Genomic DNA, 18,212 nt, shown 5'->3' on the forward strand with positions numbered 1-18,212 from the left:
TGCAAACCAGGCACCCCGACGCCTGCAATTGCTAACAATACCTCAAGATGGTTGCCGCTAAGAAGCACGTTCCGATCGTCAAGAAGCGTACGCCTACCTGCCCACCGCCGCAGCCCTCGAAATTTGCGACTGACAACCCGTAGACACCAAGCGCTTCAACCGCCACCAGTCCGACCGCTTCAAATGTGAGATACCGTGTCGAAGAGCGAGAGGGATGGGGATCTGACTAGGAACAGGCGTCGACCCGTCATGGAGGAAGCCCAAGGGTATTGACAACCGCGTCCGAAGGCGGTTCAAGGGCCAGGCTGCCATGCCCAAGGTACGATTGCCCACTGCAATGCGCGCCACGGGAGCGAATTTATCGCATTGAAAAACATCCTCTGGCGCGATGTTGCTGTTTTACTGGAATCTGGGCTGACGGATGCGATGCAGATCGGTTACGGATCCAACAAGAAGACCCGCCACCTCATGCCTAGCGGCCACAAGGCTTTCGTCGTCAACAACGGTACGCTCCAATGATTGAATTGATGCGAAATATGTAACTAATTTATCGCAGCCCGCGACGTCGACCTCCTCCTCATGCACAACCAGTCCTTCGCCGCAGAGTACGCCTCCCGCTCCTCTCTTTCACCACAAACGACTAACAAACCACAGGATCTCGCACTCCGTCTCCGCACGAAAGCGCATCGACATCATCGCCAAGGCAAAGCAGTTGGGCGTGAAGGTGACGAACAGCAAGGCTCGCGTCAAGACCGAGTCGTAGAGGGGATGCGGAGATGATTCTTTGAGTACGGGCGGGGGCATACACGGCGTCTCTCTGACTTCAGGCACGGCAAACGACAGACATGTGTGGGGTTGTGGACCGGCTTTTCCGTCGGCGTAGCCCGCAATGAAGGCAGGGCATGTATGAAACATGATCGAAACAAAAATTCATCATTCACGTTTTCCGACGAGCGCGTGCTGATGGTGGGGAAGAGGTTCGTACGTGAGTGAAAATGGGTGATGGGCAAGGCAATGAGGAATAAGATTCCTGCTTTTGCTAGCTGTCCAAGGATTGATGTCCCGTGCCTTCTCGATTTCGCGGGAAGGCCTGTGCATCCATCTCATCATGACGGTCCCGGACGGTCCTGGAGATATACACCCTCACACACTATTCCTTGGGTTGCCCCGCCCAAATAACCCTAATACCTTTCTCGCTTCCCCTCCATTTCACATCGTCAGACTTCTCCAGACCACACCACCCCTCCTCCCTTCGCCATGCTATCGGTAGAAAAATCCCACCGCTCACGCACCTTTTGCTAACACCGAGTCCAAAGATTCGACCAATGAACTTTACTACACAAGTTTGAAACTCGAACCGTGAACGTGAACACGTCTGAGCAGCACATTAACGCTCGACCTAGTCACGCGCCATACCCTTATCGAGTCTACTATTCATAGCTGCCAGACGAAACGAGCACGAGGACGAGACGAGATGAGATGCGATGAGATGGGACGGGATGGGTTTACATTGCGGAGTAGATATAGTCTTCAAACTGAACCTTAGTGTTGTATTAAGGTATGGAGAGGGGCGAGAGAAGGGCGGGATATGCGTGCGCCCTTGGGCTTTATTAGATTTAGTTGTGTCGCGAGTGTATGGGTGAGGAAGGTTGCGAGGTTGGGGGAGGGGAAGAGGAGAGGAGTGGGGCGTGGTAGTGAGATGGGAAGGGGACGGGAGGGTATTAAGCTGTAGGAGGAATGGGATGAGGATGGTGGCAAGAAGGAGGAGGATGAGATGGACGAGGAACCACATACAAACATACGCAACTGGTTAGACCGCATAGAGTCGTCGTTCTTATTTCGGACGGGTCTTGGTATTGTTAAGTTCTGTATGGAAGTTGGGGTGGGTGCACGATACAAGATGACGTCTATAAGAGTATGAGGCCCATCCCAGCTTCCAACCGTGGTACTAGTAGTTTTGCCCACCAAGCTATGTCCCAGCAATCCAAAGATTGAGCAGGGTGCGGAAGAAGAACTATAAAAGACCCGACCCCCCATCAGTGCCCCTCTATGCACATATATCTTCATAATGGTATCCCTCTTGTGAGGGACTACTGTCGGAAGGATGACTATCTTCTTCACCGGGGTTGAGCGGGGGTCCCTACCTACCTTGCTCAGGACATCCCTTATACCAGGCATACCGCAACTCTGATAGTCGAACCACAGCCTTGGTCGCCGATAAGGGGACAGGCCGTGGTTTGAGTATTTGGGACGCTATCTGCCTTGTGGATGGGACGTTCTGAGAAGGAAGGAGTATGGATCAAACGAGACCGGTGATGATATTGCCTAGACTCTTGGGTTAGATTCTTTCTTTCGTTACGGAAGAAGAGTCATACCTGGGGATATTGGGCACTAGCTGAGGTCCACAGTGGTCCTTACGTGCATGGTCGATGAGAAAGGGGTGGAGGCTGGAGGCGCAGTGATGGAAGTGGAGAAGAGACGAATAACGAGGACGGCGATAAACGAGAAGGCAATCTGCAATAAAAAGTGGATGGTTTCGGGCACGACTGTGAAGAGGTTGTGCATTAGAAGCGTTGGAAGGATTTGGAGGGAGTGCGCGCTATATGCAGATGCGGAGGACCGCCTTCCTTTTTCTATCCCAATCTCATAAAAACGGAAGAGCGTACGAGATGAATCATGAGGCAGGAGGCGAGGCGATTGAAGCGAGAGGAAGAGCGTTATTGTGGAGCAGGATCCACTTCGTCACCTCGCGTGACGATAAAGTCCCGTGAACTAGAAAAATGGCTACCGTAGAGTTTTGCAGATAGCGATTTACTTTGACACCAATCACCAAACGTAGATCGTGTTTCAGACCCGCTTCTACGCTCCGATGGACTGTCTGGTTGGATCGCTCATGGCTAAATAAATCGCTATCTGCAAAACTATACGGTACTTTGATGCTTTATTACAGCATGGAAAGAGCATTACAGCACTAGCTACGAATCTAATCTAACATTTCCCGTTATGCTAGTGTCGCTGGCTTGGAGGCCTCTATTTTTGGATGGAAAGTCCTCCATATATGGAGGCGTCTAAGCCAACGCTATATAGTTTATAAGGAAAGAGCGTCGGGCTTTGTTTGGGGTTGGATATGCCACGGAAGTGAGTTGAATACGTTACTTTACTGTTTACCACTCTTCTAAGCTGGGATTACTGCGAGGTGCATATGTACAAGTATGTAGTATGTATAAGCTTGTGTGTGCCAGCTGTGTAGGGTGGGCGATGGTGCCACAGGAGGGCCCTATAAGTTTTCACTGCTGAGACTCTGAAATTTGGGGTCGCGCCGTCGGCGGCGGATTTGCGATCGTTGCGGAAGGGAAAAGGGGGCTCTGCAGGGCAGTCGCTGTGCGCGAGGCTGAAGTCGATGCTGCCTGGAATCTCTACCCCGCCGCCACCAGACTTAAAACCTGCTCGAATCTTCTCCGTGCACATTTGCTGCGAACCTGGCAGTGTTCTGGTCTGTCCCGGACTACTTCGTTTCCCTGTGATGCTCTTATGCTAACGCGCTACTAGTTTCCCAAGGTTCTAGAGCACGTATAGCGGTTCTAGAAATCTCGCGAATACGGTACTATGAGCGTAACAAGCTCACCGGGCATATATTCACAGCTCGAAACACACGATAGCATTCGCCTGCTAGAATTAAACCGCGTCGACCAAGGGAGGAGCCCATTCGTTGGACGCTTGACATCTACAAGACCAATTGAAGGACAAGACTATGTTGCACTGTCATACGTTTGGGGAGACCGCTCCTGCAATGATCCGACTCTATCGTAGACGGTCAACCATTACACATAGGAGCGTCCCTATGGCAAGCCTTGGAAGAGTTGATGGCTCATACCGATAGCATCAGATTGTGGGTAGATCAGATCTGCATCAATCAGGACGACGAAATTGAAAAGGAACAACAAGTGCAGCTAATGTCAAAGATATATCGACATGCTCGGCGGGTCATAGGCTGGCTGGGACGTCACGACAAAGATAGCCACCTTGCGGTCGAACTGCTCAGGGTGCTAGGGCAGGGACACATCACGAACGATCCACAAATTGATCCGGAATTTCTACGCGCTATCGACTCCCTCATGGAACCGGGGCATGTGCGTAGCTTCGAGGACCTAATAAGTCCAAACGCGAAGCTAGTCGAAGCGGCTGCTTGCTTGGTCCAGAGACCCTTCTTCAACAGACTCTGGATCGTACAAGAGATTACTCTTGCTACTATTCTTGAACTTCGTTGTGGTTCCTCCTCGATCCCAGGAGATGTATTCTTCAATGCTGTCCAATCATTTTGTTCTCATTTCGGCGGCTACTCAACCTTCCTACGAACCTTTTATCGAAGTACTTTGAAACTTGGGCAGCTAAGAGCACAAGTTTCTGCTAGACAGAGGCACTCTTTTCCTCACCTAGCACATACACTGAGCGCATGGAACTGTGGGAGAAACCACGATCGACTGATCGCCCTCTTGGGATTGGCGTTCCTAGACACACAAGCGTGGTTTACGCCTAGCTACAGGATGTCCAGTTCCGAACTGTACAGCGAATTTGCCAAGGAACATATACGTACGACTAAGGGCTTGAGTATCTTACACTTTGCTGGTTATGGATATACTGCTGCTCACACTAATCCCCAAACCGCAGACCAGCTAGCGGCAAAAGATCTTCCATCATGGATACCTGACTGGCGAGTGCTGTCAAGACCATTGCCGTTTTTAGCGGATTCCGAAGATGCATCTAGAATCTTCGCCACGGATTTGAAGCACGAGTTCGAGTGCAAGGATAACACGCTTCAGGTGCGCGCTCGTGAGATTGACAAGATCAAAATATGCGGGTCACCAAGCCTTGATGAGCTTATCTACAATCGTCGCGAAGAATGGCTAGCCCTAGCGAAAAGCCTTTCGATCGATGCGAATGTCGAGATGATGCTCGACAAAGCCCTAATAGGAACCATGGAAGCCCATGAGTTCTGGTACATCTATACTACGCAGGAATTCTGCGTTTATCGATTTTTTTTCATCACAGAAGCTGGGCGATTAGGTTTGGGTAGTGCTGAAATGGGGCCGGGAGACTCCATTTACTTGATACATGGGCTCACAACCCCCTTTGTTATACACCAAGGCCTCGGAGGGCACATTCTTCGCGGAGAATGTTATGTTCGAGGCTTGATGGATGGGAAAGTACAACGCTCTGATCAAGACTGCTTTGTGAATCTGATATAAGGGGCAATATACGGTAGTTATGTATCAAGAACTTGCGATGCCGTATGATAACCTCCTTGTCGGCCGCTTATACTAATTGACCCAGAGGGCTCAAGGTCTACTGCATCAAATTTGTGTTCACCGGCACGCCTAGAGGTACAGTAGTTTTGCTTTGTTCACCTCATGGACGTGCCGTCCAGCCAGTTCGGCCAGTTGCCGCGAGTAGGACACTTGATTTCCGTGGGTGCCTCAAGGACATTCTGAAGGTACGGCGACAGTACATTCAAGTGTCCATCAAGTCCTCTTCTCTGTGGTATGATTTCTTAGCCGGGTTGCTACCAGACGTCATCGTGTTGAGGGTTCACTAACAGTAAGTGTCTGATTTGTGAACGAAGCATTTCTGAACGACGGAAGTTCTACGGTTGAGCATCGCTATGAGTCAGCCCCCGCAGCGTGCTCAGCACATGTCTCCGCGTTTCACCTTCCAAGTCTTGGTGTTTGTGTCGCCCAGACCATGTCAGTCGGCGGGTGCGGGCCTGCGTGCTTCCGCGTTAGCACAACGGAGCCCATCAATTAAGCTTGCGTAATTGGCATAATGATACAGTTTATCTTGGCGAGAGTTGATACCTCCGGAGGTCACACTACGTTTCTGCTCAGCGGCTGCCCAAGCCCCTCGCTAACTAGCCGCAGAGGCGCCAAATCGGCATCGCCCGCAAAGGTAGCCTTCAAACAAGCAACATGACGCCACACCTTCCTTACACACTCCCATATACGCTCATCAGCGGATCCCGCAGCACACCACTCTGCAACCCCCCCAACTACGCGGAGAAGTCTCACACGGATGTTTTTCTAAGACCGCGCCTCGGAGCGCATTCACCCGCCCCGTCCCTTAAGCAGAACAACCCGCATACACGCCGCCGGCTGCACCTCGCCAAACGGCAATTGAGCGTGTATGATGCAAGACGTCTGCGGATGCGTGTGACGACAGGCCGGGGTGCGTGCAGGAGCCGTCGGCGAGGGAGATGAGATTGGCGAAGGTGAGGTGGGTGTGGCCCCGTGTGGGTGTGGCTGTAGGCGGCATCTGATTAGGATATTGAATATGCTCATCGTCTGCATGTGAACATGGCGCACGCGATGGCTATTTTCGCAGCGCTTTACGCGTTGTAAATGTAGATGTACGGTGATGAAAGGCGCTGCAGGTTAATGGGACGTGTGCGATGTTGCGGGACGCGGTGCATGTGTGTACGGCTTCAGGCGGTAGGCAAAACATCAGCATCTTGGCTTCTCTCATTCTCAGCACACCTGGCAGCTCCTGGTGGATCCTGACGGCGGCCTGACTGAGCAGCAGAGACAGCATGAATGGCCGTCCTGATGGAGCTTTTTCGGCCCAAACTTTCGTTTTACTCGGTTGTGGCGCATGCACACATATCAAACTGCCCGCAGATTGAGCTCAACACCACAAACCAGCCCGTGTACACCGCTCTCTGGGTGAAACAGGCCAGCTTTGGCGGCTGCTTACGGGCGAGAACGCGGTGCCTCGTCCCGGTTTCTAGCGCAGCCGCATCCCCTAGCATAGCACATGTCAGAGAAACGCCTACACCGACATCGCTTCCTGGTCTGCACGTCGCCAGGGCAATTGCAACGGTGCCGTGGGAGTGCACAACCCGCCGCTGTTGCACATCAGCCGCATTATCTTGCATACCGAGTTCCCGATAGCACGCGGGGACTGCTGAGGCACTCATTGGCCGGGAGGGTAATCTGGATGATAAAGAGAAGAGGCAGGAACGAGGCAGCGCTGTGTGCGTGTCGCAACACAGGTAGTCGATGCTGTGGTGAGTGGAGGACGAGTCGAGGGAGGAGCCGGGATGAGGGAAGAACCGGGAACCGAGTGTCGCTGGGGACATGGTGCGGCGATAACAGGATGACGACGGAGCAGCGCGTCTTTCTTGCCTTGGTTCTTGGAAAGGAGATGGCCCCCAGGATGCGATGGATGGAAGGCTGCAGGCCCGTTGCCGACGCCCATGTCGGTGGATCTATTGTTGTGGGCTGCGCAGGGGCATGTATCCTGCCAGAGCACCACGGCACCCCTTCCCTTCTTTCCCTCTGCCTCAGCGGCGCAACCCACGTTCCCCAGGTCGCATTATCAATGGACGCAATGCTGTGCTCCTGCGCCAATCGATGTGCTCACGGTGCAGGTACCGTGTCGGGCGCGCACCGTAATCTTGCCAGATAATTTGCTATTTTTTCTCACCGCAACGGTCGAGCCCGCCTGGTGGTCGCGAGAGCTTTTGTCGCTACTTTAGTTCCCGTCCCCACCGCTACTGTAAAAAGACTCGCAATCCGCCCCTGGCACAGATTTTCTCCTCACAGCTCATCGGTTCATTGATCTCGGACACTTTCTTTCGGTGTCGACTCGTTCGGCCCTGTGTCGTGCGTCTTGCACGAGAGCGCGATACGCGTTCGCTTGTCGCTTTGCATAGAGGATCGTCAACAAATCTCGTCGTGTGATCCAATTCATCATCGCGCAGCGCATCTGTCTTAGGAATACCGAATCTTGGCGCGGCGGTGCTGTACGAAGAATCCAGGATACGTGTGCTCAACTTCACGTGCTTCGCCTCTCTTCCAAGGTGAAAAGCCGTTGGGGACCCTTACAAATTCGGCTGTCAGCCCACGAAAATTTCAACGTCGCCTCATTGAAGACTTTGCCGCAGCTGAGCAACTTGTCCAGCTCCTAGATCCCAAGAAAGAGTTAATTGAGAGTGTAACATCGAAGCATCGCGAGCATGACGCCTAATTTGTTCGTCGCGACTCAGAAAGTCTTCCAGCCGCGAAAATGGTTCAAGAAGAACGACAGGCCCCAGAGGAGAACTGAGCATTGGGAGTCGCCTGTCCCTGGAGTGTACGAGTATGTCCCCGGTCGTGGATGGTATCTTGTTGCAACGTACAAAGTGCATGGCGAACCTGATACTACCGAGATCGTGTCCAAGGAGGGAGGTCCGGTAGGAGGGGCGGTTGAAGAGAAGCCCAAGGAGACCGTCCCGGTTTCTTCCCCCGTTCCAGTCCGTTACTCCAAAGTTCTCAAGAAGTATCTCTTGAACCCAGATTACGAGGTTCGAAAGAAGTACGGTACAATCGAGAACTACAAAGGTCGCATGGTCCAGGCGGGCTTCTTCCAGCTTGATGACGGTGTCTCGTGGGTCAACTGCTGGGACGAAGATGGCGAATTCATTCCAGGACCATACAAGCTATGGTGCCTCGACAAGCGCAACGATCGCTTCCGCCACATGCTGCGAGCCGATGACCCGGAGTACCAGCGCTCGCAGTCCAGTTCTCGCACGGCTTCCCGGGCCAACTCCTTCGAGCACGAAGCCAGCTCTCGTCGCAACAGCCAGGATTCGCGTAGCACGCAGTATCGTCCGGGTCCCGGAAGCACTTACGATGGACCTAGCGTGCCGTCCTCGCGCGCCAACAGCATCAGGAACTTCACTCCATCGGACCCCAACTCAAAGGCCGGCAGCCGAGTCAACTCGCGTCGTAATAGCTTTACACGCGGTCAGCGGAGTCCCCGTATCCTGCTCGACGAGGCGAACCCTGCGCTGAGGGAGCTGGCCATGTCGCAGGCTGCCAAAGAGCGCTCAAATCGCTCCATCGAAACGACCAAGGTTTAAAGGCGGTAGCCGTGCTGCGGCGGCGGCGTTGGTGTTGTGTGTTGGAGGATGACGCACGCGACAACACCTGTGACCGACGTTGGCAGAGCAATCGCGACCCGCGAACATCACGCGCTCCTCACGTGGCACACTTAACATATGTCACTATACATCATTCACAGCACAGCGAGCATTTCTTTTTCACGATCTGGTAGACGGGCTATCGGCAGGCGTTTCCTTGCATTTCTTTTCTCTCGGACATTGTTACTACTATCAGGCGTCACGACCATGGGGCAAGCACAAAAGTAAACGGTATACCCAGTCAACATCATGTATGACAAGCGCACTCTGTTAGATTATTAGGCTTTAATCGCGCGACATCAATTCTATGGTTCTTCCATCTTCCCATTGTTGTGCATATGTGCGTTGTTCGCGCTTTCGGTTTGTGCCTTCCATGTCCTCGTCACAGCAGCGTCACAAAGTCTCACATTTCGTTCTCTCCACAGCTTGCTCTGGTGGTAGGGGAGGCATGTGTCACGCTCCGTCATCAATGCTGATATCACGCCCCTTAAATACCTTACTTCAAATTCTTCCTTGAGCAAAGCTTCACAGTTGGCGCAATCGAAAGCACGCGACCAAGTGTACAAGTAAGGTGCAGGTTGCTCGATTCTATAGTCTCTTCAAATCCTGATACACCCTCCATCAGCAAGACACCTAACAAAGTACGAAAGTAATTGCAAGAACCGCATACTGATTTGCTTCGTTCAATCAATACATCAATACTAGCACAACAACGACATCCTATCATCCCGAGGTCCCTTACGATCCTATGAATCCTCACTTGTTCATTGATACCGACTTCTATGCCGACGCACCCACGACCTGGAATGCACTCCTTGAAATGAACGACGACACAGGCCATTACCTCCCCAACTGGGAAACCAGCCGCATCACACCAGTTGCCGCCTCCCTTGCGCGTATGCGGCAAGCTTGCACGGAGGATGTACGACTAGATGTTGCGGAACTTCTGCACTTGCTTGCTGCTTTAGAAGGCATTGGTGCAAGGGGGGTGGTATGTGGTTATGAGACAGGAAGAGAGCCACCAGCGGCGGATGATTGAGTACTACGAAGAGAGGAAGGTCAAAAATGAGGAGCTCGAGGAGATGAGGCAGGAGATCCGCAGGTTGAGAGAGGAGGATGAACTGGCTCAGCAACTTTCGAAGGTGCTTGAGAGACTGGAGCCGCTTGTTGGTCAACTGGATCAACGCCAGGGGGCCCAGGAATCGGTCGCCAGCGCTCCACCACCGAAACGCACAGGAACGCTATCATTCATCAGCAAAGACGACCAGGTAGTCCGAGCCTTTGGCAGTAGACGGGGCGACGCAGAGTGTCACACCGCTCAAGGATCTAAAGAACCACAAAGATGGCGCAGCTCTTCCACCATCACCGAAATGGGCGATACCCTTATCGATCCCGCAGCATCCTATCCCCCTCCACTAGGCCCACCAAACGAAGAAGCCATCCAAGCCGATGAGCGTCGAACAAGCATGCTCTCAGAAGTAGAAAACACACTCTGGATCCAAGAAAGTAAGGACCGCGAATACCTCTTGAAGAGACCCGGTCCGCCCCCCACAATCGCTCAAGCGCCCCCATCATCCAGATCCATCCATTCTGACCCATTCTACATTTACGTCCCCCTTCCAGCTAACTTCACCATCCCCCCAGCGCAACCTGCAGCTTCCTTCCCTAACCTTCCCAAGTCCACCGGATGTATTCCACTTCCCCGAGGGCGCTACAAGAGACCAGCTGCTTCGCGTTCTGCGCAGGGTATATGACAGCGCCACCAACGATGAGAGTTTCAACTCCAGTGATGATATCAACATCATACACATCAGGACGCACGAGCTGGAGTGGGAGCTGAAAAACGCTATTCGCAGGATCACTTCGGAAGAGGAGTGGAAAGATGTTGTGGGGGATGACTGGCCGGGTGAGGGACGGGGCGATACGTATGTTGTTAGTAAGAGGGATGTGCATTTTCAGGATTCCCGCTCCCTTGGTCATGAAGGCGAAGGAGGAGGGCGATGTGGGCATTGTGGGTATGAAATAACGGGCGAAGCCTCAGCTTCTGAAAATGACCCTGCCCAGCACGTCTCGAAGGATGAGTCTAGGAGGAAGTACGACCTCAAAGTCGAAGATGAGAGACGTGAGGGAGAAGATCAAAGGGATGTACCGCAACTGAGGGGAGGCGCTTTTTCGACGTTCTCGGGTCTACCAAGCGGTCTGCCATTCGACGAATCCTGTGGCGACTGTAGTCGGTATAGATTTGATGAGTATGGTGAGGGCAATCCGTTTAGGCCATTACAAGAAGACTATGCTCTCGAGCAGGAGCAGGCTTGGATCGACCGAGCATGGATCCTCCAGTTGCAGAACGCCTCTCACACCCGCATGATCGATCACTTACAGCAAATTATCGAAGACGTCGAAGCAACGGTCGAGTGGCAGGACGAGGAGCTCGCGTGTGCACATCGTCGCATCAGCGATCTAGAGCGGAAGGTGCGGAAAAGGAAGGAAGAGACGTTCGCTGCAGGGCGGAGAACAGACTTTGCGAGAGCCGAGACCAGAGTATTGCAAAAACAGCTACAGCAGATCCATGACCAGGTCACTCAATTTTGCGCCGAGCTTGACGAGAGTGAGCGGCGAATCCTTGAACACTATCCGGGTCTCTTCGCGTGCGAGTCACCACAGGCCGCTGAAATGCGTGGAGGAGAGGAATCGCCTCATGAGCTATGTGGCTCATCTTCTGAGCATGCTCTTGCAGATGCGCAGAAAGAAGCACACACGCCAAAAGTAGAAGCAGTAGAGGCAAGTTCTTTCTACTGGTTCCCCAGCGTCTCCATGGTCGTACTCCTCACCAACCCCCTCCACCACTTCCAATTCCCCAAACACACATCCCTCGCACGAGTCCACCAAATGCTTCAAACCCTTCACACCGAGGGCAGAGAGACCGATCCGCACCTCAGACAGGTCCGCGAGATCCTCGACACCAGAGGTGAAGCACACATCATTCTCCCGGATACAACCAATGGCCGACAGGTCCTCATCAGCGCCCCCGACATCAGGGACGATGCTAGTGTGGCGAGTGGAAAAGCGGGATACAAGCACTGGAACCGAACGTTTGGCCCGGTGGAGTACCAGTACGAGCATATGCTCAAGGATAGCATCGAGAGTCTGAAGCCACCGACTACGGATGACCAAGCGCTCTTGTCTCCAAAAGTCTGTGTCTATGAGGAGATATTCAACGCCGGGGTCCTGGTGAACAAGGTTTCTCCGTCAGGAAGTCCTGACGAGGACGAATACTACAACGCTGGCGACCTCGTCGACACAATCGAGCACGAGGCTGAGCTATCGAGAGTGCGATCCGCACAGAAGCTCGCGGAGCTTTGCAAGGAGGTACCGACGTCCAAGAAGCGTGCGGACAGTCTGGGTGAGAAGCGAGGCTACGCTCTGTCTCTTCCTTTACCTCCTACTAAACTGGGTCCCATGTTTCCCACTGGATCTGACTTCGCTTCTAAAGAGCACTTAGACCCCCGTCCGGTAGGTACGACTGGCGTGAGAGCGTGGCGGCTGGACCAAACTTCATCTAAAGAGGCAGAACATGGGCGCAATGGCGAAGATGAGTGCTCAGCAAATGTTAACTATGCGAAGGGTTGTGACAATAGCATTGGCTTGCGGCGTAATCCTCTATCGCTGGAGCGCCTTTTCACAAACCCTGACACAGACACACAAAGTACGGCTACAAGAGAGAACAGAGCATTCGGAAGCAGGTCTCCTGCGGAGGAAGGCTGGTGCATGTGGCGCCACCACAAAAACTCCGGCTGCGAATCCTGGATACCTTCCTCCAATCTCGATCCCAACCGTGAGCGCTGCGCATTCTGCAATCTCCCGTTCGCAAAGGTGAGCTGGGAGAAGTGGGAATTCGACGATGAGGAGATGTGCTGACGGTTCGAGGTAGACATCACCAGAAGGCCGTACTAGCGACGAAAAGACCTAGTATGAAGACTCCTGGGAACCGGATCCCGGTCCGTCGAACCCGTACTTGCGAGGCGGCGCGGAGGAACTCGAATTGGCGTACCTGCAGAACGAGATTTACGATGCTGCGGCCCTGAGTTGGGCGGATCATGAAATGTCAGCTGAAAGGCTGCTGAGTCTTCGCCGGGAGTTTCTGACGAGGGAAGATGACGATGATACTATGTTGATTATGTATGGTCGTTGCTATTGTAGCTGCAAGAGGCTTGTTCTGCAGAAGAGCGTTAGTTTTGCACTTAGCGATGAGGATACGGTGGATGGACCTTGTGATGCGGACAGGGTGGATGATACAACCTGAGGGTGAGGGATCAGTATCGTTGAGTTTATGTTCTTCTTGTTTGAGCATCTTCAAGTTTGCATATCTACATCTGCATCTGTACTGATTTATATCCTCCATATCCCGAGACCGACCTCAGTCTATATAAGTTGCTAGTCTCTTCAAGCATGTCTATCACAAATCAATACACGACACCGACATGCCTCCTTAGCGTCCTGCTTTCAGACACCATCTCATGAAGCTCAAAGCTGGTCGCCTTGATCAGAATTGCTCCGCCTCAATCGCTGCTAAAAGAGCAGGCTCATCCATCTCTTCCCTCGCCTTGAGCGACTCCATAGCCCTGAGCGTGGTCCGCTCCACCTCTTCCGCCAGAGCCATCACGATGTTCGTATCCGGGCGAGCCACTACCTCCGCGAGCAGCTTGTCCCCATTCAGAACATTGCTATGGACAACGATCTGGGCTTTCTGCGCGGTGGTGGGGCCGTAGCCGTTATTTGCACGGACGTTGGCAACGCGAATGGTGACGTGCTTTGGCTCCGCGTCTGGGCCGTGAATGGTACGCACGAGCGAGGTGATGTTTCCTGCGAGCAATGAGTTAGTATGCATATAGCACGGTGAACAGCTGTGGTACATGGGAGCGTGGGGAATCTTACCAGCGAGGACGGGAAATTGGCGGTTCTGTTTGTGGGGTTGCTCGTGGTCAATACCTAGGAGCATGCTGTGGATGTACGCACGCAGGGGCTCGTTGGGTGATGCCATCACGTCGAGGTTGACTTTGTTGTGGTACCTTGGTGGTGTGGTGTGTGTGTTGGCAGGAATTTCTTGGTCGGTATTCATATTTATATAGATTTCGAGATGTACAGGTGAAGGTGAAGGTGAATCGAATTTTGCAGGAGCCTTCCGGTTTCACCTCTGCAGCACCCTGTCTGCCATAGTACGGAAGGCGCGCTAAGCACGATTCGACCTCTGTCAACTGAATGGCTGAGCAAGATGATGTGCAATGCGTTCCTATATACCAAAGCCTTGTTTGTCCTGCGTCGCTCGCGTGACACCATAATAAGGGGGGGGGAAACACACAGAATGCTCGCCAGATATGGCATGCGCCCAAGTGTAGCTCGTGTGTTCTTCAAATCTTAGCCCCGTGACGTTCTGTTAACAAGGCAGGAGTAATTGTTTATTAGAAAACTTCATCGCCGTTCTGCCCGCAACTGATCATGAGTTCGTTTCAAAGTTCGTCAGTATCACTTGAGTCTCTCCTCAGGAAACTGATCTGTCCCTCAACGATGTTGACGATGATACCACATTAATTATGTATGGTTGCTACTATTCTAGTTGCGGGAAACTGTTCTTGTGGAAGTGATACCACCACAGCCAAGCCAAGCCATAGACTTTGATCTCCTCGTCCGCACTAGAGAGTACAATTGAGGCTCAGCGAGAAGATTGATACCTTGATCACCCTTCTACCTCGTCCTTAGTCTACGTATGGAAACAAATCCTATACATCAGCACCTAGCAGACCTTTGTTGAAGCTTGAAATTTCGACTTACTTTCGGTCAAAATTCGAGACTAGATGATTTTCCTACTACGTGCAGGTGTGCAGGAAAATCTTACACAGCATCGATATCCTAAGGTTCGAGAACAGCACGACGCGCAATATGCCCTCAATAAGCAGACCACAGAATCTCACTCTTAACACACGTTTCAGTCGCTCTGCGGGGCATGATCCAGCCTTGTAGTCTCATCACGTATATATCCCAGGCCAGACAAGCCTCTTCCCGACGTCCAGGGTAAGAACCACAGTGCAGGACTGCGCCTCCCCCTCAGTACGTACTTTTTCAAGCATCCAATCACAACCAAGCCACCACCCCCACCTCCTCGTCCGAGACCTCTTCGCCTGGGCTAAAGATTGCAGTGAAGAAAATTGATGGATCACCCATATCCAATCATTCCCATCCCAGCCAAGCCACTACCAACGACTCCGACCTCCCCGTCCGCGCCAAAGATTGCAGTGAAATGTTCGCTTGAAACATTATCGCAAACACCATCCAGAAACTTCTTCATCTCATATTCATGATCCGAGTGGAGTATACTACTGTGTTGGCACCTTTTACCAACAATGCGACTAATAATCAGCGTTGGTTCAAAGGCGCGCCTAGAACATTATTTAAATAGAAGCACAGGTATGAGTAGAGCATGGCAGTCATTTCGCGCTATCGTCGTTGAAGTACATGCAGACTAGACAGATCTAGAGAGGTGCAGCACAAGGGTGGCAATCACATTAGCAAGCGCAGCAGTAACTCATATGGTAGACAGATAATGTCATAGTCTATACAAATCGAACCGTTTGCTACAATCGCCAGGTCTACGTATAGCTTTGTAAAGCACAGTTACCGTTGTCATCTCATCCCATCCCTCCACAGACACAAGTCCTACACGAGGCTGACGGCCAGGCAGCCGACCTGCTCGTCCGCGCTAAAGAAAGCAGTGTCAAAATCACAAAATCTATGATTATTATTTCCACACGCGTCTTCAAAGATCTATTAACATCTAGGCATCACTTAATGTACTCTTCCTTCTAAGACATTAAAAAGATGTAATCGCTACAGGAACATAGCGTGTTCACGGTCAACGTTTTTGGTGCGTGATGCCAAAGTACCTATGCGCGGGTTATTTTACCCGTGTGGTGACTACAGTGGGAAAGCGCAGCTAGGCACGTGTCAGGCTACTGATTGCTTACGCATGACCTCCTCGTCCGCGCTAAAGAAAGCAGTGTCAAAATCATAGAATCTGTATAGGTTATGTACACACGCGTCTTCAAAGATCCATCAACATCTAAGCATCACTTAATGTGCCCTTCCCTCTAAACTATTCAAAAAAATTGACCGCTACTGGGACATGGTGTGTTCACGCTCGATTTTCAGTGTGCGGTATCAAAGTATGCGCGGATGAGCCTCAGGCTGTGGACAACAATGGTGCAGGTGCGCTAGCTACACCGGGAAGCGCAGCAAGGCTTGGTGGAGTGCGAACTCCATGCCACTGCTCTTGCCATGTGCATACTCCCTTTGGGCGTGGAGACAGTGTTCTAGTATATTGTGAGTTCGTAACGTGAAGAATACGGTCGGCCTGTTGAAGTTACATATGGGACGCGTGCTGTACCATCCAGCTGCGTGTTATAGCTGTGAGCATCTATGTCAAGGAAGCGTGTCCCTCGTCCGAAGTAAGAATCATGGTATCGCACTTCTGCCGCGTGTAGAGACTCACTATCTGCTACGAGACATCTAACCACGAGACTGAGCCGACAAAATAAGGTGCATACACTGAACAGGAGGCAGGTAAAGAAGCCAGTAGGGCACGGAAATACACTCCGCCAGGCAGCACTGGTGCGACTTCGCAGGGCAACGTGATCATGCTGTTTATTGGCTACGGCCACAGCCACCTGTTGTCGTGCTGATGGAACTACTGCAGCAACTACCCTTCACTGCTTTCTTTAGCCCGGACGAGGAGGTCCTTAACTTACCTTATGTCAGGACTCCAATGAGCAAACTCCATTAGGATAACCAACCCACCACCACCACAGCACAAGTCTCCCCTCTCCACCCCACACCGTCACCCCCCTAAGACATCAAACGTAAAGCTAATGTTCCAACCAACAACTCACCATTGCACACCACGCGCGGCCGAATATTCACGCGTATGCTCAACTTAATGGAAAAATGAAGACGGCACGCACAAGCAAGTAGCAACGTAATTAGACCAGCTACACGATTCCGTGTACATACCCGCGCGTTGAGCGCATACCTCCTACCATCTCCTTCAATCAAGTAAAAGCGGTACTCCTATGCGCGTACCATATATGCCTCCAGTGTCCAGACACCGACCGACTCCAGAAATGCGTATCCCAAAATCTAACATGCTGTGCGGCGCTTGCTCGCTAAAACGTTAAAAAGGGTAGAATGCGCCAATGTGTATGGTACGGTATGGGTATGCATGTATGACTCCTCCCATGCAGCGCGCTCTAAATCGACAAAGCAAAGCAAAGCAAAACAAACAAACAAACGAAAGAAAGAAAAAATCATCGATCGTGCGCGACGCAAAACACCGATCAGCGCTTGACCGACACTCTCTCGCCGATGAAAACCCCCTCTTCACCGACCGGGTCCCTCTTGACCGGTTCCCGTCCAGTCCAGTCCAGCCTCGCCCACGAAGCCAGCCCACACTCCCTCTCTTTCAGCCCAAAATTCCCTCGTATCCACCTTCCTTCTTTTCACCTCCCCTCCCTACCCATCTGATCCACCTTCTAGAACCCTGCGTACTGCGTAATTTCCGATCGGAACCCCACCCGAGCGATTGGACGTCGCGTCAGGAAGTTAATCCCCGCCGGCGCGGCGCGCGCGTTTACTCGATGCGATTGCGTGTCGCCTTGTGGGTACGCGGTCGGTCGGTCGGCCGAAGCGAACGAAGAACGCCGCCGGGGCTACCCGTCGCACCGGCCTGCGCGATGCAGGAACGAGGCGCGTTCGGCATGCGATATTTTTCGACGGTGTGGCTGGGCTGATCGGAATGCGCATCTCTCGCGTGGCTGAGGTCTATCATCGCTGCGGCGGTGGCTGGCACCGGTGTGCGCGAAGGTCGTCGTTGCGATGTCGCCGCTCGCCCGCCGAAGGCCTCGCATCTCCAGAAGCTGCAGTGTGCGTGGCCGATCATCATCCCGGCCGACATGACCTAATCCAAATAGGGAGAATTTTAACAGCGCGCCTGTGATTCGCCGTGCCAGCTGTGCCAGCTGTGCCAGAAACCTTGTCCGGTAATCCCATGCGACGCGTGATCGCCCTCAGGGACAGGACAGCACGCTAGGTGACGTTGACGCTTTCCCACGTTCCAACGTGCAGGGAATGCACTGTGACATCTTCGCGGAATTCCTGCTCTCGCTTCGGCGCGTCGAACCTGCATCTGCATGTGTGCCCAACCGCACCCTGC

The 18,212-nt window shown here is 52.5% G+C and overlaps 2 protein-coding genes across 2 annotated transcripts; both read left to right on the forward strand.

Annotated features, from left to right (window-relative positions):
• Positions 1-8,132: 8,132 nt before the first annotated feature.
• N0V89_004868 (uncharacterized protein) lies at positions 8,133-8,893 on the forward strand (the record flags this gene model as incomplete). The annotated part of the gene is made up of 2 exons (XM_056213649.1): positions 8,133-8,141; positions 8,201-8,893. The coding sequence occupies 2 exons, from the start codon at positions 8,133-8,135 to the stop codon at positions 8,891-8,893; spliced, it is 702 nt and encodes a 233-aa protein (XP_056073957.1).
• Positions 8,894-10,402: 1,509 nt separating this feature from the next.
• N0V89_004869 (uncharacterized protein) lies at positions 10,403-12,871 on the forward strand (the record flags this gene model as incomplete). Its single annotated transcript, XM_056213650.1, has 2 exons — positions 10,403-10,408; positions 10,598-12,871. The coding sequence occupies 2 exons, from the start codon at positions 10,403-10,405 to the stop codon at positions 12,869-12,871; spliced, it is 2,280 nt and encodes a 759-aa protein (XP_056073958.1).
• Positions 12,872-18,212: the final 5,341 nt, after the last annotated feature.

Source organism: Didymosphaeria variabile (genome assembly GCF_027946475.1).
Source record: "Didymosphaeria variabile strain IMI 356815 chromosome Unknown scaffold_3, whole genome shotgun sequence".
In the NCBI taxonomy this organism is placed as follows: domain Eukaryota; kingdom Fungi; phylum Ascomycota; class Dothideomycetes; order Pleosporales; family Didymosphaeriaceae; genus Didymosphaeria; species Didymosphaeria variabile.